The 21,137-nt window shown below is 39.5% G+C and overlaps 1 protein-coding gene across 1 annotated transcript; it reads left to right on the forward strand.

The window, feature by feature from the left end:
• Positions 1–1,735: 1,735 nt before the first annotated feature.
• LOC131132642 (NADH-cytochrome b5 reductase 3) lies at positions 1,736–5,348 on the forward strand. Its single transcript, XM_058078462.1, has 9 exons — positions 1,736–1,894; positions 2,147–2,272; positions 2,371–2,443; positions 2,510–2,616; positions 2,683–2,812; positions 4,354–4,437; positions 4,506–4,591; positions 4,661–4,760; positions 4,836–5,348. Exons 1-9 carry the CDS (start codon positions 1,874–1,876, stop codon positions 5,006–5,008), a joined length of 900 nt encoding a protein of 299 aa, XP_057934445.1. The 5' UTR covers positions 1,736–1,873; the 3' UTR covers positions 5,009–5,348.
• The last annotated feature ends 15,789 nt before the right edge of the window (positions 5,349–21,137 follow it).

Genomic DNA, 21,137 nt, shown 5'->3' on the forward strand with positions numbered 1-21,137 from the left:
GCACCGCCTCGCACCGACAGGGCCCACCGCTCACAGGTAGCCTACCCTACATAGATCCAAAGTGCATAGATCCACAGTGCATATACCCTACATAGATCCAAAGTACATAGATCCACAGTACGTATACCCTACATAGATCCAAAGTGCATAGATCCAAAGTGCATAGATCCATAGTGCGTATACCCTACATGGATCCAAAGTGCATAGATCCACAGTGCATATACCCTACATAGATCCAAAGTACATAGATCCACAGTACGTATACCCTACATAGATCCAAAGTGCATAGATCCATAGTGCATATACCCTACATGGATCCAAAGTGCATGGATCCAAAGTGCATAGATCCACAGTGCGTATACCCTACATAGATCCAAAGTGCATAGATCCAAAATGCATAGATCCACAGTGCGTATCCCCTACATAGATCCAAAGTGCATATACCGTACATAGATCCAAAGTGCATAGATCCACCGTGTGTATACCATACATAGATCCACAGTGCATATACCGTCCATACTAGATCCAAAGTGCCTAGATCCAAAGTGCCTAGATCCACAGTGCGTACATCCTACATAGATCCGAAGTGCATAGATCCGCAGTGCGTATACCCTACATAGATCCAAAGTACATAGATCTACAGTGCATATACCCTACATAGATCCAAAGTGCATAGATCCACCGTGTGTATATCATACATAGATCCGAAATGCATAGATCCACAGTGCGTATACCCTACATAGATCCGAAGTGCATAGATCCACAGTGTGTATACCGTACATAGATCCAAAGTGCATAGATCCACAGTGCGTATACCGTACATAGATCTGAAATGCATAGATCCACAGTGCGTATACCCTACATAGATCCAAAGTGCATAGATCCAGTGTGTATACCGTACATACTACATCCAAAGTGCCTAGATCCAAAGTGCCTAGATCCACAGTGCGTACACCCTACATAGATCCAAAGTGCATAGATCCACAGTGCGTATACCCTACATAGATCCACAGTGTGTATACCGTACATAGATCTGAAATGCATAGATCCACCGTGCGTATACCCTACATAGATCCAAAGTGCATAGATCCAGTGCATATTCCGTATGTAGATCCAACGTGCATAGATCGTTTTTTTTTTATTCTGCAACACAGCCATGATGTTAAAATGAATAACACAAAGCTTTGTACATATTGCATAACTTTGTTAGCCTTTTACAAAATATATTTTAATATGATATATTATTTTATACTTATTTTATATGCATACATAAAAAAATAATTTGTAAAACGCAGAACCTCGAATTAGGCCAATAAAGTTGGTCACTACTGCCGTCTAGCGGCCACAAAGTAGAATACACGTGAAGATAGCAATGAAACCACCGAGAACATCATCTGTTTTGCTATGACACTACCGCCATCTGGCGGACACTAAGTAAAATACAAAAAAATACAAATAGAGTCAATAGACCGGCATCCGGTACTTGTATTTGAAGAGAGCCTTTAATGTGAAAATTCAAACTGTCGGGTCGAAGCGACGTTTCAATGGCGGAAATGACGTTACAGTATTGTGTTACCGAAAGACCGATTTTACTGTACACAAAACAGCAGTTTCTAAAATACATTTACATGATAACAGATATAAGTTGCATTTAATAAAACGCGTACATTAACACAGCAACACGCGTACATATCACAGCAGGGAAAATGTGTTTATGGACGAAACACAAAGTTTCTTTTATTTTAAAAGAGTCAGAGCGGAAATGCGCTTCAGCACCAACGTGAGCTTGGCGAGTTGACGGCAGTAAAGTTCACAGCTGCAGACCAGCAGTCATCATCGTAGTTCTAGTTTAATTTGTTCGGACCCGCTGAAGATGCTGTCTTACATCGTCGGTGTAAGTAATTCTCCTAGAAAAGTATGCTAAGTGTGCTTAGTGTCTTTGTGTACTCGGCTAACGTTAGCAGCTTGTACGGCGCCTCATGCGAGGAGGTATCCGCAAGCCCTCCAAGCTTCCCCGCAGGAAAGTGTGACTCACGTCCCTCTTTGCTTAACAACATGAGCGCACCTCGCTGCTAAATACACGACGACGTTCCCGACACGCCCTTGGCCGCTAATGCTCATGCTAGCTGTTGACCTTTGAACGCAGCTGATCAGGAGCGGCTTCGACGGCATCATAAGCCTTATCTTCAGGCTTCTGTTCTCCAAGAGGAGGCCCGCCATCACTTTGGAGGACCCCAACATCAAGTACGCGCTGCGGCTTATCGATAAGCAGGTGAGGCGTTCACTGACGGGCCTTCTTTCGGCACTCTCGCGAGCGCTGCGTTCAGGTACCGTTATCTTCCAGAGTGGTGGTGTTGTTGTTGCTTCCAGGTTGTCAGCCATGATACCAGGAAGTTCCGATTCGCCCTGCCGTCCCCGGGTCACGTGCTGGGTCTCCCCGTGGGTGGGTATGAAGATGTTTACCAACAACGTAGCCACAGGGAGACAATGTGGCGTTTCATGTCCCCAGGACAGCACATCTACTTGTCGGCCAAGATCGACGGCAAGCTGGTGGTGCGACCTTACACGCCCGTGTCCAGCGATGACGACAAAGGCTACGTGGACTTGGTCATCAAGGTGACGCCTTCATAGCGGGCGGCTTGGTAGCAGCGCCTCCTTCCTCATGTCCTCCTTTTGGGACAGGTCTACTTCAAAGGCGTCCATCCCAAATTCCCAGAAGGCGGGAAGATGAGTCAGCACCTGGAGAGCCTCAGGATCAACGATACCATCGACTTCAGAGGACCCAGCGGACTTCTGGTCTACAAGGGCAGAGGTGAGCGCTCGTGGCCGTTTGATATCACTCCCTCTGGTTCTGTCGCCGTTTGATATCACTCCCTCGCTCCTTCGCCGTTTGATATCGCTCCCTCGCTCCTTCGCCGTTTGATATCGCTCCCTCGCTCCTTCGCCGTTTGATATCGCTCCCTCGCTCCTTCGCCGTTTGATATCGCTCCCTCGCTCCTTCGCCGTTTGATATCGCTCCCTCGCTCCTTCGCCGTTTGATATCGCTCCCTCGCTCCTTCGCCGTTTGATATCACTCCCTCGCTCCTTCGCCGTTTGATATCACTCCCTCGCTCCTTCGCCGTTTGATATCACACCCTCGCGCCTTCGCCGTTTGATATCACACCCTCGCTCCTTCGCCGTTTGATATCACTCCCTCGCTCCTTCGCCGTTTGATATCACTCCCTCGCTCCTTCGCCGTTTGATATCACTCCCTCGCTCCTTCGCCGTTTGATATCACTCCCTCGCTCCTTCACCGTTTGATATCACTTCCTCGCTCCGTCATCGTTTGATATCACTCCCTTGCTCTTTCGGCGTTTGATATCACTCCCTCGCAATGTCGCTGTTTGATATCGCTCTTTGATATCGCTCCGTCATGCTGTCGCAGTTTGATATCGCTTTGTCATGCTGTCGCAGTTTGATATCGCTCCGTCATGCTGTCGTAGTTTGATATCGCTCCCTCGCCGTTTGATATCACCTCATCGTTCTGTCACCGTTTGATATCACTCCCTCTGACTCTGTTTGATATCACTCCCTCTGACTCTGTTTGATATCACTCCCTCTGACTCTGTTTGATATCACTCCCTCACAGTTTGATATTGCTCCCTCGCCGTTTGATATCGCTCCCTCGCACTCCCCTGCCGTTTGATATCGCTCCCTCGCACTCCCCTGCCGTTTGATATCGCTCCCTCGCACTTCCTTGCCGTTTGATATCACTCCCTCGCACTTCCTTGCCGTTTGATATCACTCCCTCGCTGTTTGATATCGCTCCCTCGCGCTCCCTCGCCGTTTGATATCGCTCCCTCGCCGTTTGATATCACTCACTCGCACTCCCTTGCCGTTTGATATCACTCACTCGCACTCCCTTGCCGTTTGATATCACTCACTCGCACTCCCTCGCCGTTTGATATCACTCACTCGCACTCCCTCGCCGTTTGATATCACTCACTCGCACTCCCTCGCCGTTTATCACTCACTCGCACTCCCTCGCCGTTTGATATCACTCACTCGCAGTTTGATATCACTCCCTCGCACTCATGCGCCGTTTGATATCGCTCCCTTGCGCTCCCTCACACTCCCTCGCCGTTTGATATCGCTCCCACTGGCGCCGGCGCTGTTTGATATCACTCCCTCTGGCTCTGTCGCCGTTTGATATCACTTCATCGCTCCGTCGCCATTTGATATCACTCCCTCGCTTTGTCGCCGTTTATTATTTCACAGCAGCAAAAAAACAGTTAAATCTACAGTCTAGCAGTAGTACTAGTAGTAGTACTAGTAGTATATGGAAATAAATGTGACATTTGTGCGTCTGCCCAGGGGTTTTTGCCATCCAGGCAGACAAGAAGAGTCCAGCTGTGACCAAGACCAGCAGACACGTGGGCCTGATCGCGGGCGGCACCGGTAACGTCCAACGTCCATCGTGAGTCTTTGAGGCGAACGTCTGCTCCAAGTGAGGAATGTCTCGGCAGGAATCACACCCATGCTGCAGCTCATCACCGCCGTCATGAAGGACCCTCAGGACCGGACCGTGTGCCACCTGATCTTTGCCAACCAGGTGACCGCCCCCTCAGTCCCCCTACCCACCATCCCGGCATCCTGACCATGTGACTTCCTGTCCCGGCAGACGGAGAAGGACATCCTGCTGAGGCCTGAGTTGGAGGAGATTCAAGTCAACAACCCGGAGCGCTTCAAGCTGTGGTTGACCGTGGACCGAGCCCCCCCCAGTACTTTGCTTCTCTGATCTTCTGACGTGGCCACCAGACCAGCGTGATGATGTCGTGTTTCTCTGTGTGTGTCAGAGTGGGAGTACAGCGAGGGCTTCATCAACGAGGACATGATTCGGGAACATCTGCCGCCGCCCGCCGACGACGTCCTCATCCTGATGTGCGGCCCCCCTCCCATGATCCAGTTCGCCTGCAACCCCAACCTGGACAAGGTGGGACACGCGGCCGAGCGCAGGTTCACCTTCTAGACGACGGATTTGCTTGTGCTGGTGCACTGCTGCCACCTGGTGGTCACACGTGGATCTTTCCCGGCTCACTTTCACGCTAACAAATATTTAGGTGCCTTAAATGTTGGCTCTTTGCGTCTTCATCACCGACGGTCCAGTTGATGACCAAACAATCCCGTCAGCACTTTATTAGACAGCCAAGCTTCGTCCGGAAAACATCATTCCATAAGCTTTAAGGAATGTTTTTTGCTAAAAACAAATTATGGAAACACGTCAACATGCATCAGTACTGAATTGTATGCAGCAACTTTGTTTGTTTGCTAATATGCTAATATGCTAAAGCAGTAAAAGCAAACAACTCGCTCGTCGTCACGTGTCATCCATCTGACCTGCCAAGTTATGCTAGCATTCCTCATCTGCCCAAAGAATCTAGGGAGATCTAGATTAATATCGATGCGTTTGTGGGTATCGGTAAAATCCGATGCAAGCGCCGTTTTATTAATGTAAAACCTCGTGGGTGCTCATGGGTGCTTCTGGGGCCCCTGCTGCGTGTGTGTGTGGTTTTCCCTGTTTTGTTTTTTTTACCAGTGAAGTGCATTAGAAGCAAGTTGAAAAAAACTTAAAAAACGAAAAAAACGACATACTAACCCCTTACGTTTTTTTCAAAAATCACAAAATTTAAAACTGGCATTTTATTCCCTTTTTGGGTGCTTCTGGGGCCCCTGTTGAGTGTGTGTGAGGTTTCCTTTGTTATTTTCACCAGAAAAGTGCATTTTCAGCAAGTTGAAAAAATTGAAAAAAACGACATACTAACCCCTTACGTTTTTTTCAAAAATCACAAAATTTAAAACTGGCTTTTTATTCCCTTTTTGGGTGCTTCTGGGGCCCCTGTTGAGTGTGTGTGAGGTTTCCTTTGTTATTTTCACCAGAAAAGTGCATTTTCAGCAAGTTGAAAAAATTGAAAAAAACGACATACTAACCCCTTACGTTTTTTTCAAAAATCACAAAATTTAAAACTGGCGTTTTATTCCCTTTTTGGGTACTTCTGGGCCCCCTGTTGAGTGTGTGTGAGGTTTCCTTTGTTATTTTCACCAGAAAAGTGCATTTTCAGCAAGTTGAAAAAATTGAAAAAAACGTAAGGGGTTAGTATGTCGTTTTTTTCAAAAATCAACACCCTCAAACTTTGGCATTTTATGCCATTTTTGGGTGCTTCTGGGGCCCCTGTTGAGTGTGTGTGAGGTTTCCTTTGTTATTTTCACCAGAAAAGTGCATTTTCAGCAAGTTGAAAAAATTGAAAAAAACGACATACTAACCCCTTACGTTTTTTTCAAAAATCACAAAATTTAAAACTGGCATTTTATTCCCTTTTTGGGTGCTTCTGGGCCCCCTGTTGAGTGTGTGTGAGGTTTCCTTTGTTATTTTCACCAGAAAAGTGCATTTTCAGCAAGTTGAAAAAATTGAAAAAAACGTAAGGGGTTAGTATGTCGTTTTTTTCAAAAATCAACACCCTCAAACTTTGGCATTTTATGCCATTTTTGGGTGCTTCTGGGCCCCCTGTTGAGTGTGTGATAGGTTTCCTTTGTTATTTTCACCAGAAAAGTGCATTTTCAGCAAGTTGAAAAAAACGACATACTAACCCCTTACGTTTTTTTCAAAAATCACAAAATTTAAAACTGGCATTTTATGCCATTTTTGGGTGCTTCTGGGCCCCCTGTTGAGTGTGTGTGAGGTTTTCTTTGTTATTTTCACCAGAAAAGTGCATTGTCAGCAAGTTGAAAAAATTGAAAAAAACGTAAGGGGTTAGTATGTCGTTTTTTTCAAAAATCAACACCCTCAAACTTTGGCATTTTATGCCCTTTTTGGGTGCTTCTGGGGCCCCTGTTGAGTGTGTGTGAGGTTTCCTTTGTTATTTTCACCAGAAAAGTGCATTTTCAGCAAGTTGAAAAAATTGAAAAAAACGTAAGGGGTTAGTATGTCGTTTTTTTCAAAAATCAACACCCTCAAACTTTGGCATTTTATGCCATTTTTGGGTGCTTCTGGGCCCCCTGTTGAGTGTGTGTGAGGTTTCCTTTGTTATTTTCACCAGAAAAGTGCATTTTCAGCAAGTTGAAAAAATTGAAAAAAACGACATACTAACCCCTTACGTTTTTTTCAAAAATCACAAAATTTAAAACTGGCATTTTATTCCCTTTTTGGGTGCTTCTGGGCCCCCTGTTGAGTGTGTGTGAGGTTTCCTTTGTTATTTTCACCAGAAAAGTGCATTTTCAGCAAGTTGAAAAAATTGAAAAAAACGTAAGGGGTTAGTATGTCGTTTTTTTCAAAAATCAACACCCTCAAACTTTGGCATTTTATGCCATTTTTGGGTGCTTCTGGGCCCCCTGTTGAGTGTGTGATAGGTTTCCTTTGTTATTTTCACCAGAAAAGTGCATTTTCAGCAAGTTGAAAAAAACGACATACTAACCCCTTACGTTTTTTTCAAAAATCACAAAATTTAAAACTGGCATTTTATGCCATTTTTGGGTGCTTCTGGGCCCCCTGTTGAGTGTGTGTGAGGTTTTCTTTGTTATTTTCACCAGAAAAGTGCATTGTCAGCAAGTTGAAAAAATTGAAAAAAACGTAAGGGGTTAGTATGTCGTTTTTTTCAAAAATCAACACCCTCAAACTTTGGCATTTTATGCCATTTTTGGGTGCTTCTGGGGCCCCTGTTGAGTGTGTGTGAGGTTTCCTTTGTTATTTTCACCAGAAAAGTGCATTTTCAGCAAGTTGAAAAAATTGAAAAAAACGACATACTAACCCCTTACGTTTTTTTCAAAAATCATAAAATTTAAAACTGGCATTTTATGCCATTTTTGGGTGCTTCTGGGGCCCCTGTTGAGTGTGTGTGAGGTATCTTTTGTTATTTTCACCAGAAAAGTGCATTTTCAGCAAGTTGAAAAAATTGAAAAAAACGTAAGGGGTTAGTATGTCGTTTTTTTCAAAAATCAACACCCTCAAACTTTGGCATTTTATGCCATTTTTGGGTGCTTCTGGGCCCCCTGTTGAGTGTGTGATAGGTTTCTTTTGTTATTTTCACCAGAAAAGTGCATTTTCAGCAAGTTGAAAAAATTGAAAAAAACGACATACTAACCCCTTACGTTTTTTTCAAAAATCACAAAATTTAAAACTGGCTTTTTATTCCCTTTTTGGGTGCTTCTGGGCCCCCTGTTGAGTGTGTGTGAGGTTTCCTTTGTTATTTTCACCAGAAAAGTGCATTTTCAGCAAGTTGAAAAAATTGAAAAAAACGACATACTAACCCCTTACGTTTTTTTTTAAAATCACAAAATTTAATACTGGCTTTTTATTCCCTTTTTGGGTGCTTCTGGGGCCCCTGTTGTGTGTGTGTGAGGTTTCCTTTGTTGTTTTCACCAGAAAAGTGCATTTTCAGCAAGTTGAAAAAATTGAAAAAAACGACATACTAACCCCTTGCGTTTTTTTCAAAAATCACAAAATTTAAAACTGGCTTTTTATTCCCTTTTTGGGTGCTTCTGGGCCCCCTGTTGAGTGTGTGTGAGGTTTCCTTTGTTATTTTCACCAGAAAAGTGCATTTTCAGCAAGTTGAAAAAATTGAAAAAAACGACATACTAACCCCTTACGTTTTTTTCAAAAATCACAAAATTTAAAACTGGCTTTTTATTCCCTTTTTGGGTGCTTCTGGGCCCCCTGTTGAGTGTGTGTGAGGTTTCCTTTGTTATTTTCACCAGAAAAGTGCATTTTCAGCAAGTTGAAAAAATTGAAAAAAACGACATACTAACCCCTTACGTTTTTTTCAAAAATCACAAAATTTAAAACTGGCTTTTTATTCCCTTTTTGGGTGCTTCTGGGGCCCCTGTTGTGTGTGTGTGAGGTTTCCTTTGTTGTTTTCACCAGAAAAGTGCATTTTCAGCAAGTTGAAAAAATGGAAAAAAACGACATACTAACCCCTTACGTTTTTTTCAAAAATCACAAAATTTAAAACTGGCTTTTTATTCCCTTTTTGGGTGCTTCTGGGGCCCCTGTTGAGTGTGTGTGAGGTTTCCTTTGTTATTTTCACCAGAAAAGTGCATTTTCAGCAAGTTGAAAAAATGGAAAAAAACGACATACTAACCCCTTACGTTTTTTTCAAAAATCACAAAATTTAAAACTGGCTTTTTATTCCCTTTTTGGGTGCTTCTGGGGCCCCTGTTGAGTGTGTGTGAGGTTTCCTTTGTTATTTTCACCAGAAAAGTGCATTTTCAGCAAGTTGAAAAAATTGAAAAAAACGACATACTAACCCCTTACGTTTTTTTCAAAAATCACAAAATTTAAAACTGGCGTTTTATTCCCTTTTTGGGTACTTCTGGGCCCCCTGTTGAGTGTGTGTGAGGTTTCCTTTGTTATTTTCACCAGAAAAGTGCATTTTCAGCAAGTTGAAAAAATTGAAAAAAACGACATACTAACCCCTTACGTTTTTTTCAAAAATCACAAAATTAAAAACTGGCTTTTTATTCCCTTTTTGGGTGCTTCTGGGGCCCCTGTTGAGTGTGTGTGAGGTTTCCTTTGTTATTTTCACCAGAAAAGTGCATTTTCAGCAAGTTGAAAAAATTGAAAAAAACGACATACTAACCCCTTACGTTTTTTTCAAAAATCACAAAATTTAAAACTGGCTTTTTATTCCCTTTTTGGGTGCTTCTGGGGCCCCTGTTGAGTGTGTGTGAGGTTTCCTTTGTTATTTTCACCAGAAAAGTGCATTTTCAGCAAGTTGAAAAAATTGAAAAAAACGACATACTAACCCCTTACGTTTTTTTCAAAAATCACAAAATTTAAAACTGGCGTTTTATTCCCTTTTTGGGTACTTCTGGGGCCCCTGTTGAGTGTGTGTGAGGTTTCCTTTGTTATTTTCACCAGAAAAGTGCATTTTCAGCAAGTTGAAAAAATTGAAAAAAACGTAAGGGGTTAGTATGTCGTTTTTTTCAAAAATCAACACCCTCAAACTTTGGCATTTTATGCCATTTTTGGGTGCTTCTGGGCCCCCTGTTGAGTGTGTGATAGGTTTCCTTTGTTATTTTCACCAGAAAAGTGCATTTTCAGCAAGTTGAAAAAATTGAAAAAAACGACATACTAACCCCTTACGTTTTTTTCAAAAATCACAAAATTTAAAACTGACTTTTTATTCCCTTTTTGGGTGCTTCTGGGGCCCCTGTTGAGTGTGTGTGAGGTTTCCTTTGTTATTTTCACCAGAAAAGTGCATTTTCAGCAAGTTGAAAAAATTGAAAAAAACGACATACTAACCCCTTACGTTTTTTTCAAAAATCACAAAATTTAAAACTGGCGTTTTATTCCCTTTTTGGGTGCTTCTGGGGCCCCTGTTGAGTGTGTGTGAGGTATTTTTTGTTATTTTCACCAGAAAAGTGCATTTTCAGCAAGTTGAAAAAATTCAAAAAAACGTAAGGGGTTAGTATGTCGTTTTTTTCAAAAATCAACACCCTCAAACTTTGGCGTTTTATGCCCTTTTTGGGCTCTTCTGGCCCCCCTGTTGAGTGTGTGTGAGGTTTCCTTTGTTATTTTCACCAGAAAAGTGCATTTTCAGCAAGTTGAAAAAATTGAAAAAAACGACATACTAACCCCTTACGTTTTTTTTCAAAAATCACAAAATTTAAAACTGGCATTTTATTCCCTTTTTGGGCTCTTCTGGGCCCCCTGTTGAGTGTGTGTGAGGTTTCCTTTGTTATTTTCACCAGAAAAGTGCATTTTCAGCAAGTTGAAAAAATTGAAAAAAACGACATACTAACCCCTTACGTTTTTTTCAAAAATCACAAAATTTAAAACTGGCTTTTTATTCCCTTTTTGGGTGCTTCTGGGGCCCCTGTTGAGTGTGTGTGAGGTTTCCTTTGTTATTTTCACCAGAAAAGTGCATTTTCAGCAAGTTGAAAAAATTGAAAAAAACGACATACTAACCCCTTACGTTTTTTTCAAAAATCACAAAATTTAAAACTGGCATTTTATTCCCTTTTTGGGTGCTTCTGGGCCCCCTGTTGAGTGTGTGTGAGGTTTCCTTTGTTATTTTCACCAGAAAAGTGCATTTTCAGCAAGTTGAAAAAATTGAAAAAAACGTAAGGGGTTAGTATGTCGTTTTTTTCAAAAATCAACACCCTCAAACTTTGGCATTTTATGCCATTTTTGGGTGCTTCTGGGCCCCCTGTTGAGTGTGTGATAGGTTTCCTTTGTTATTTTCACCAGAAAAGTGCATTTTCAGCAAGTTGAAAAAAACGACATACTAACCCCTTACGTTTTTTTCAAAAATCACAAAATTTAAAACTGGCATTTTATGCCATTTTTGGGTGCTTCTGGGCCCCCTGTTGAGTGTGTGTGAGGTTTTCTTTGTTATTTTCACCAGAAAAGTGCATTGTCAGCAAGTTGAAAAAATTGAAAAAAACGTAAGGGGTTAGTATGTCGTTTTTTTCAAAAATCAACACCCTCAAACTTTGGCATTTTATGCCCTTTTTGGGTGCTTCTGGGGCCCCTGTTGAGTGTGTGTGAGGTTTCCTTTGTTATTTTCACCAGAAAAGTGCATTTTCAGCAAGTTGAAAAAATTGAAAAAAACGTAAGGGGTTAGTATGTCGTTTTTTTCAAAAATCAACACCCTCAAACTTTGGCATTTTATGCCATTTTTGGGTGCTTCTGGGCCCCCTGTTGAGTGTGTGTGAGGTTTCCTTTGTTATTTTCACCAGAAAAGTGCATTTTCAGCAAGTTGAAAAAATTGAAAAAAACGACATACTAACCCCTTACGTTTTTTTCAAAAATCACAAAATTTAAAACTGGCATTTTATTCCCTTTTTGGGTGCTTCTGGGCCCCCTGTTGAGTGTGTGTGAGGTTTCCTTTGTTATTTTCACCAGAAAAGTGCATTTTCAGCAAGTTGAAAAAATTGAAAAAAACGTAAGGGGTTAGTATGTCGTTTTTTTCAAAAATCAACACCCTCAAACTTTGGCATTTTATGCCATTTTTGGGTGCTTCTGGGCCCCCTGTTGAGTGTGTGATAGGTTTCCTTTGTTATTTTCACCAGAAAAGTGCATTTTCAGCAAGTTGAAAAAAACGACATACTAACCCCTTACGTTTTTTTCAAAAATCACAAAATTTAAAACTGGCATTTTATGCCATTTTTGGGTGCTTCTGGGCCCCCTGTTGAGTGTGTGTGAGGTTTTCTTTGTTATTTTCACCAGAAAAGTGCATTGTCAGCAAGTTGAAAAAATTGAAAAAAACGTAAGGGGTTAGTATGTCGTTTTTTTCAAAAATCAACACCCTCAAACTTTGGCATTTTATGCCATTTTTGGGTGCTTCTGGGGCCCCTGTTGAGTGTGTGTGAGGTTTCCTTTGTTATTTTCACCAGAAAAGTGCATTTTCAGCAAGTTGAAAAAATTGAAAAAAACGACATACTAACCCCTTACGTTTTTTTCAAAAATCATAAAATTTAAAACTGGCATTTTATGCCATTTTTGGGTGCTTCTGGGGCCCCTGTTGAGTGTGTGTGAGGTATCTTTTGTTATTTTCACCAGAAAAGTGCATTTTCAGCAAGTTGAAAAAATTGAAAAAAACGTAAGGGGTTAGTATGTCGTTTTTTTCAAAAATCAACACCCTCAAACTTTGGCATTTTATGCCATTTTTGGGTGCTTCTGGGCCCCCTGTTGAGTGTGTGATAGGTTTCTTTTGTTATTTTCACCAGAAAAGTGCATTTTCAGCAAGTTGAAAAAATTGAAAAAAACGACATACTAACCCCTTACGTTTTTTTCAAAAATCACAAAATTTAAAACTGGCTTTTTATTCCCTTTTTGGGTGCTTCTGGGCCCCCTGTTGAGTGTGTGTGAGGTTTCCTTTGTTATTTTCACCAGAAAAGTGCATTTTCAGCAAGTTGAAAAAATTGAAAAAAACGACATACTAACCCCTTACGTTTTTTTTTAAAATCACAAAATTTAATACTGGCTTTTTATTCCCTTTTTGGGTGCTTCTGGGGCCCCTGTTGTGTGTGTGTGAGGTTTCCTTTGTTGTTTTCACCAGAAAAGTGCATTTTCAGCAAGTTGAAAAAATTGAAAAAAACGACATACTAACCCCTTGCGTTTTTTTCAAAAATCACAAAATTTAAAACTGGCTTTTTATTCCCTTTTTGGGTGCTTCTGGGCCCCCTGTTGAGTGTGTGTGAGGTTTCCTTTGTTATTTTCACCAGAAAAGTGCATTTTCAGCAAGTTGAAAAAATTGAAAAAAACGACATACTAACCCCTTACGTTTTTTTCAAAAATCACAAAATTTAAAACTGGCTTTTTATTCCCTTTTTGGGTGCTTCTGGGCCCCCTGTTGAGTGTGTGTGAGGTTTCCTTTGTTATTTTCACCAGAAAAGTGCATTTTCAGCAAGTTGAAAAAATTGAAAAAAACGACATACTAACCCCTTACGTTTTTTTCAAAAATCACAAAATTTAAAACTGGCTTTTTATTCCCTTTTTGGGTGCTTCTGGGGCCCCTGTTGTGTGTGTGTGAGGTTTCCTTTGTTGTTTTCACCAGAAAAGTGCATTTTCAGCAAGTTGAAAAAATGGAAAAAAACGACATACTAACCCCTTACGTTTTTTTCAAAAATCACAAAATTTAAAACTGGCTTTTTATTCCCTTTTTGGGTGCTTCTGGGGCCCCTGTTGAGTGTGTGTGAGGTTTCCTTTGTTATTTTCACCAGAAAAGTGCATTTTCAGCAAGTTGAAAAAATGGAAAAAAACGACATACTAACCCCTTACGTTTTTTTCAAAAATCACAAAATTTAAAACTGGCTTTTTATTCCCTTTTTGGGTGCTTCTGGGGCCCCTGTTGAGTGTGTGTGAGGTTTCCTTTGTTATTTTCACCAGAAAAGTGCATTTTCAGCAAGTTGAAAAAATTGAAAAAAACGACATACTAACCCCTTACGTTTTTTTCAAAAATCACAAAATTTAAAACTGGCGTTTTATTCCCTTTTTGGGTACTTCTGGGCCCCCTGTTGAGTGTGTGTGAGGTTTCCTTTGTTATTTTCACCAGAAAAGTGCATTTTCAGCAAGTTGAAAAAATTGAAAAAAACGACATACTAACCCCTTACGTTTTTTTCAAAAATCACAAAATTAAAAACTGGCTTTTTATTCCCTTTTTGGGTGCTTCTGGGGCCCCTGTTGAGTGTGTGTGAGGTTTCCTTTGTTATTTTCACCAGAAAAGTGCATTTTCAGCAAGTTGAAAAAATTGAAAAAAACGACATACTAACCCCTTACGTTTTTTTCAAAAATCACAAAATTTAAAACTGGCTTTTTATTCCCTTTTTGGGTGCTTCTGGGGCCCCTGTTGAGTGTGTGTGAGGTTTCCTTTGTTATTTTCACCAGAAAAGTGCATTTTCAGCAAGTTGAAAAAATTGAAAAAAACGACATACTAACCCCTTACGTTTTTTTCAAAAATCACAAAATTTAAAACTGGCGTTTTATTCCCTTTTTGGGTACTTCTGGGGCCCCTGTTGAGTGTGTGTGAGGTTTCCTTTGTTATTTTCACCAGAAAAGTGCATTTTCAGCAAGTTGAAAAAATTGAAAAAAACGTAAGGGGTTAGTATGTCGTTTTTTTCAAAAATCAACACCCTCAAACTTTGGCATTTTATGCCATTTTTGGGTGCTTCTGGGCCCCCTGTTGAGTGTGTGATAGGTTTCCTTTGTTATTTTCACCAGAAAAGTGCATTTTCAGCAAGTTGAAAAAATTGAAAAAAACGACATACTAACCCCTTACGTTTTTTTCAAAAATCACAAAATTTAAAACTGACTTTTTATTCCCTTTTTGGGTGCTTCTGGGGCCCCTGTTGAGTGTGTGTGAGGTTTCCTTTGTTATTTTCACCAGAAAAGTGCATTTTCAGCAAGTTGAAAAAATTGAAAAAAACGACATACTAACCCCTTACGTTTTTTTCAAAAATCACAAAATTTAAAACTGGCGTTTTATTCCCTTTTTGGGTGCTTCTGGGGCCCCTGTTGAGTGTGTGTGAGGTATTTTTTGTTATTTTCACCAGAAAAGTGCATTTTCAGCAAGTTGAAAAAATTCAAAAAAACGTAAGGGGTTAGTATGTCGTTTTTTTCAAAAATCAACACCCTCAAACTTTGGCGTTTTATGCCCTTTTTGGGCTCTTCTGGCCCCCCTGTTGAGTGTGTGTGAGGTTTCCTTTGTTATTTTCACCAGAAAAGTGCATTTTCAGCAAGTTGAAAAAATTGAAAAAAACGACATACTAACCCCTTACGTTTTTTTTCAAAAATCACAAAATTTAAAACTGGCATTTTATTCCCTTTTTGGGCTCTTCTGGGCCCCCTGTTGAGTGTGTGTGAGGTTTCCTTTGTTATTTTCACCAGAAAAGTGCATTTTCAGCAAGTTGAAAAAATTGAAAAAAACGACATACTAACCCCTTACGTTTTTTTCAAAAATCACAAAATTTAAAACTGGCTTTTTATTCCCTTTTTGGGTGCTTCTGGGGCCCCTGTTGAGTGTGTGTGAGGTTTCCTTTGTTATTTTCACCAGAAAAGTGCATTTTCAGCAAGTTGAAAAAATGGAAAAAAACGACATACTAACCCCTTACGTTTTTTTCAAAAATCACAAAATTTAAAACTGGCTTTTTATTCCCTTTTTGGGTGCTTCTGGGGCCCCTGTTGAGTGTGTGTGAGGTTTCCTTTGTTATTTTCACCAGAAAAGTGCATTTTCAGCAAGTTGAAAAAATTGAAAAAAACGACATACTAACCCCTTACGTTTTTTTCAAAAATCACAAAATTTAAAACTGGCGTTTTATTCCCTTTTTGGGTACTTCTGGGCCCCCTGTTGAGTGTGTGTGAGGTTTCCTTTGTTATTTTCACCAGAAAAGTGCATTTTCAGCAAGTTGAAAAAATTGAAAAAAACGACATACTAACCCCTTACGTTTTTTTCAAAAATCACAAAATTAAAAACTGGCTTTTTATTCCCTTTTTGGGTGCTTCTGGGGCCCCTGTTGAGTGTGTGTGAGGTTTCCTTTGTTATTTTCACCAGAAAAGTGCATTTTCAGCAAGTTGAAAAAATTGAAAAAAACGACATACTAACCCCTTACGTTTTTTTCAAAAATCACAAAATTTAAAACTGGCGTTTTATTCCCTTTTTGGGTACTTCTGGGCCCCCTGTTGAGTGTGTGTGAGGTTTCCTTTGTTATTTTCACCAGAAAAGTGCATTTTCAGCAAGTTGAAAAAATTGAAAAAAACGTAAGGGGTTAGTATGTCGTTTTTTTCAAAAATCACAAAATTTAAAACTGACTTTTTATTCCCTTTTTGGGTGCTTCTGGGGCCCCTGTTGAGTGTGTGTGAGGTTTCCTTTGTTATTTTCACCAGAAAAGTGCATTTTCAGCAAGTTGAAAAAATTGAAAAAAACGACATACTAACCCCTTACGTTTTTTTCAAAAATCACAAAATTTAAAACTGGCGTTTTATTCCCTTTTTGGGTGCTTCTGGGGCCCCTGTTGAGTGTGTGTGAGGTATTTTTTGTTATTTTCACCAGAAAAGTGCATTTTCAGCAAGTTGAAAAAATTCAAAAAAACGTAAGGGGTTAGTATGTCGTTTTTTTCAAAAATCAACACCCTCAAACTTTGGCGTTTTATGCCCTTTTTGGGCTCTTCTGGCCCCCCTGTTGAGTGTGTGTGAGGTTTCCTTTGTTATTTTCACCAGAAAAGTGCATTTTCAGCAAGTTGAAAAAATTGAAAAAAACGACATACTAACCCCTTACGTTTTTTTTCAAAAATCACAAAATTTAAAACTGGCATTTTATTCCCTTTTTGGGCTCTTCTGGGCCCCCTGTTGAGTGTGTGTGAGGTTTCCTTTGTTATTTTCACCAGAAAAGTGCATTTTCAGCAAGTTGAAAAAATTGAAAAAAACGACATACTAACCCCTTACGTTTTTTTCAAAAATCACAAAATTTAAAACTGGCTTTTTATTCCCTTTTTGGGTGCTTCTGGGGCCCCTGTTGAGTGTGTGTGAGGTTTCCTTTGTTATTTTCACCAGAAAAGTGCATTTTCAGCAAGTTGAAAAAATTGAAAAAAACGACATACTAACCCCTTACGTTTTTTTCAAAAATCACAAAATTTAAAACTGGCTTTTTATTCCCTTTTTGGGTGCTTCTGGGGCCCCTGTTGAGTGTGTGTGAGGTTTCCTTTGTTATTTTCACCAGAAAAGTGCATTTTCAGCAAGTTGAAAAAATTGAAAAAAACGACATACTAACCCCTTACGTTTTTTTAAAAAATCACAAAATTTAAAACTGGCGTTTTATTCCCTTTTTGGGTACTTCTGGGCCCCCTGTTGAGTGTGTGTGAGGTTTCCTTTGTTATTTTCACCAGAAAAGTGCATTTTCAGCAAGTTGAAAAAATTGAAAAAAACGACATACTAACCCCTTACGTTTTTTTCAAAAATCACAAAATTTAAAACTGGCTTTTTATTCCCTTTTTGGGTGCTTCTGGGGCCCCTGTTGAGTGTGTGTGAGGTTTCCTTTGTTATTTTCACCAGAAAAGTGCATTTTCAGCAAGTTGAAAAAATTGAAAAAAACGACATACTAACCCCTTACGTTTTTTTCAAAAATCACAAAATTTAAAACTGGCTTTTTATTCCCTTTTTGGGTGCTTCTGGGGCCCCTGTTGAGTGTGTGTGAGGTTTCCTTTGTTATTTTCACCAGAAAAGTGCATTTTCAGCAAGTTGAAAAAATTGAAAAAAACGACATACTAACCCCTTACGTTTTTTTCAAAAATCACAAAATTTAAAACTGGCGTTTTATTCCCTTTTTGGGTACTTCTGGGCCCCCTGTTGAGTGTGTGTGAGGTTTCCTTTGTTATTTTCACCAGAAAAGTGCATTTTCAGCAAGTTGAAAAAATTGAAAAAAACGTAAGGGGTTAGTATGTCGTTTTTTTCAAAAATCAACACCCTCAAACTTTGGCATTTTATGCCATTTTTGGGTGCTTCTGGGCCCCCTGTTGAGTGTGTGATAGGTTTCCTTTGTTATTTTCACCAGAAAAGTGCATTTTCAGCAAGTTGAAAAAATTGAAAAAAACGACATACTAACCCCTTACGTTTTTTTCAAAAATCACAAAATTTAAAACTGACTTTTTATTCCCTTTTTGGGTGCTTCTGGGGCCCCTGTTGAGTGTGTGTGAGGTTTCCTTTGTTATTTTCACCAGAAAAGTGCATTTTCAGCAAGTTGAAAAAATTGAAAAAAACGACATACTAACCCCTTACGTTTTTTTCAAAAATCACAAAATTTAAAACTGGCGTTTTATTCCCTTTTTGGGTACTTCTGGGCCCCCTGTTGAGTGTGTGTGAGGTTTCCTTTGTTATTTTCACCAGAAAAGTGCATTTTCAGCAAGTTGAAAAAATTGAAAAAAACGACATACTAACCCCTTACGTTTTTTCAAAAATCACAAAATTTAAAACTGGCTTTTTATTCCCTTTTTGGGTGCTTCTGGGGCCCCTGTTGAGTGTGTGTGAGGTATTTTTTGTTATTTTCACCAGAAAAGTGCATTTTCAGCAAGTTGAAAAAATTCAAAAAAACGTAAGGGGTTAGTATGTCGTTTTTTTCAAAAATCAACACCCTCAAACTTTGGCGTTTTATGCCCTTTTTGGGCTCTTCTGGCCCCCCTGTTGAGTGTGTGTGAGGTTTCCTTTGTTATTTTCACCAGAAAAGTGCATTTTCAGCAAGTTGAAAAAATTGAAAAAAACGACATACTAACCCCTTACGTTTTTTTTCAAAAATCACAAAATTTAAAACTGGCATTTTATTCCCTTTTTGGGCTCTTCTGGGCCCCCTGTTGAGTGTGTGTGAGGTTTCCTTTGTTATTTTCACCAGAAAAGTGCATTTTCAGCAAGTTGAAAAAATTGAAAAAAACGACATACTAACCCCTTACGTTTTTTTCAAAAATCAATACCCTCAAACTTTGGCGTTTTATGCCCTTTTTGGGCTCTTCTGCCCCCCCTGTTGAGTGTGTGTGAGGTTTCCTTTGTTATTTTCACCAGAAAAGTGCATTTTCAGCAAGTTGAAAAAATTGAAAAAAACGACATACTAACCCCTTACGTTTTTTTCAAAAATCACAAAATTTAAAACTGGCTTTTTATTCCCTTTTTGGGTGCTTCTGGGGCCCCTGTTGAGTGTGTGTGAGGTTTCCTTTGTTATTTTCACCAGAAAAGTGCATTTTCAGCAAGTTGAAAAAATTGAAAAAAACGACATACTAACCCCTTACGTTTTTTTCAAAAATCACAAAATTTAAAACTGGCTTTTTATTCCCTTTTTGGGTGCTTCTGGGGCCCCTGTTGAGTGTGTGTGAGGTTTCCTTTGTTATTTTCACCAGAAAAGTGCATTTTCAGCAAGTTGAAAAAATTGAAAAAAACGACATACTAACCCCTTACGTTTTTTTCAAAAATCACAAAATTTAAAACTGGCGTTTTATTCCCTTTTTGGGTACTTCTGGGCCCCCTGTTGAGTGTGTGTGAGGTTTCCTTTGTTATTTTCACCAGAAAAGTGCATTTTCAGCAAGTTGAAAAAATTGAAAAAAACGTAAGGGGTTAGTATGTCGTTTTTTTCAAAAATCAACACCCTCAAACTTTGGCATTTTATGCCATTTTTGGGTGCTTCTGGGCCCCCTGTTGAGTGTGTGATAGGTTTCCTTTGTTATTTTCACCAGAAAAGTGCATTTTCAGCAAGTTGAAAAAATTGAAAAAAACGACATACTAACCCCTTACGTTTTTTTCAAAAATCACAAAATTTAAAACTGACTTTTTATTCCCTTTTTGGGTGCTTCTGGGGCCCCTGTTGAGTGTGTGTGAGGTTTCCTTTGTTATTTTCACCAGAAAAGTGCATTTTCAGCAAGTTGAAAAAATTGAAAAAAACGACATACTAACCCCTTACGTTTTTTTCAAAAATCACAAAATTTAAAACTGGCGTTTTATTCCCTTTTTGGGTACTTCTGGGCCCCCTGTTGAGTGTGTGTGAGGTTTCCTTTGTTATTTTCACCAGAAAAGTGCATTTTCAGCAAGTTGAAAAAATTGAAAAAAACGACATACTAACCCCTTACGTTTTTTTCAAAAATCACAAAATTTAAAACTGGCTTTTTATTCCCTTTTTGGGTGCTTCTGGGGCCCCTGTTGAGTGTGTGTGAGGTATTTTTTGTTATTTTCACCAGAAAAGTGCATTTTCAGCAAGTTGAAAAAATTCAAAAAAACGTAAGGGGTTAGTATGTCGTTTTTTTCAAAAATCAACACCCTCAAACTTTGGCGTTTTATGCCCTTTTTGGGCTCTTCTGGCCCCCCTGTTGAGTGTGTGTGAGGTTTCCTTTGTTATTTTCACCAGAAAAGTGCATTTTCAGCAAGTTGAAAAAATTGAAAAAAACGACATACTAACCCCTTACGTTTTTTTTCAAAAATCACAAAATTTAAAACTGGCATTTTATTCCCTTTTTGGGCTCTTCTGGGCCCCCTGTTGAGTGTGTGTGAGGTTTCCTTTGTTATTTTCACCAGAAAAGTGCATTTTCAGCAAGTTGAAAAAATTGAAAAAAACGACATACTAACCCCTTACGTTTTTTTCAAAAATCAATACCCTCAAACTTTGGCGTTTTATGCCCTTTTTGGGCTCTTCTGCCCCCCCTGTTGAGTGTGTGTGAGGTTTCCTTTGTTATTTTCACCAGAAAAGTGCATTTTCAGCAAGTTGAAAAAATTGAAAAAAACAACATACTAACCCCTTACGTTTTTTTTCAAAAATCACAAAATTTAAAACTGGCATTTTATTCCCTTTTTGGGCTCTTCTGGGCCCCCTGTTGAGTGTGTGTGAGGTTTCCTTTGTTATTTTCACCAGAAAAGTGCATTTTCAGCAAGTTGAAAAAATTGAAAAAAACGTAAGGGGTTAGTATGTCGTTTTTTTCAAAAATCAACACCCTCAAACTTTGGCATTTTATGCCATTTTTGGGTGCTTCTGGGGCCCCTGTTGAGTGTGTGTGAGGTTTCCTTTGTTATTTTCACCAGAAAAGTGCATTTTCAGCAAGTTGAAAAAATTGAAAAAAATGACATACTAACCCCTTACGTTTTTTTCAAAAATCAACACCCTCAAACTTTGGCATTTTATGCCATTTTTGGGTGCTTCTGG

The sequence above is a fragment of the Doryrhamphus excisus genome, chromosome 7 (assembly GCF_030265055.1).
Source record: "Doryrhamphus excisus isolate RoL2022-K1 chromosome 7, RoL_Dexc_1.0, whole genome shotgun sequence".
NCBI classification, from domain to species: domain Eukaryota; kingdom Metazoa; phylum Chordata; class Actinopteri; order Syngnathiformes; family Syngnathidae; genus Doryrhamphus; species Doryrhamphus excisus.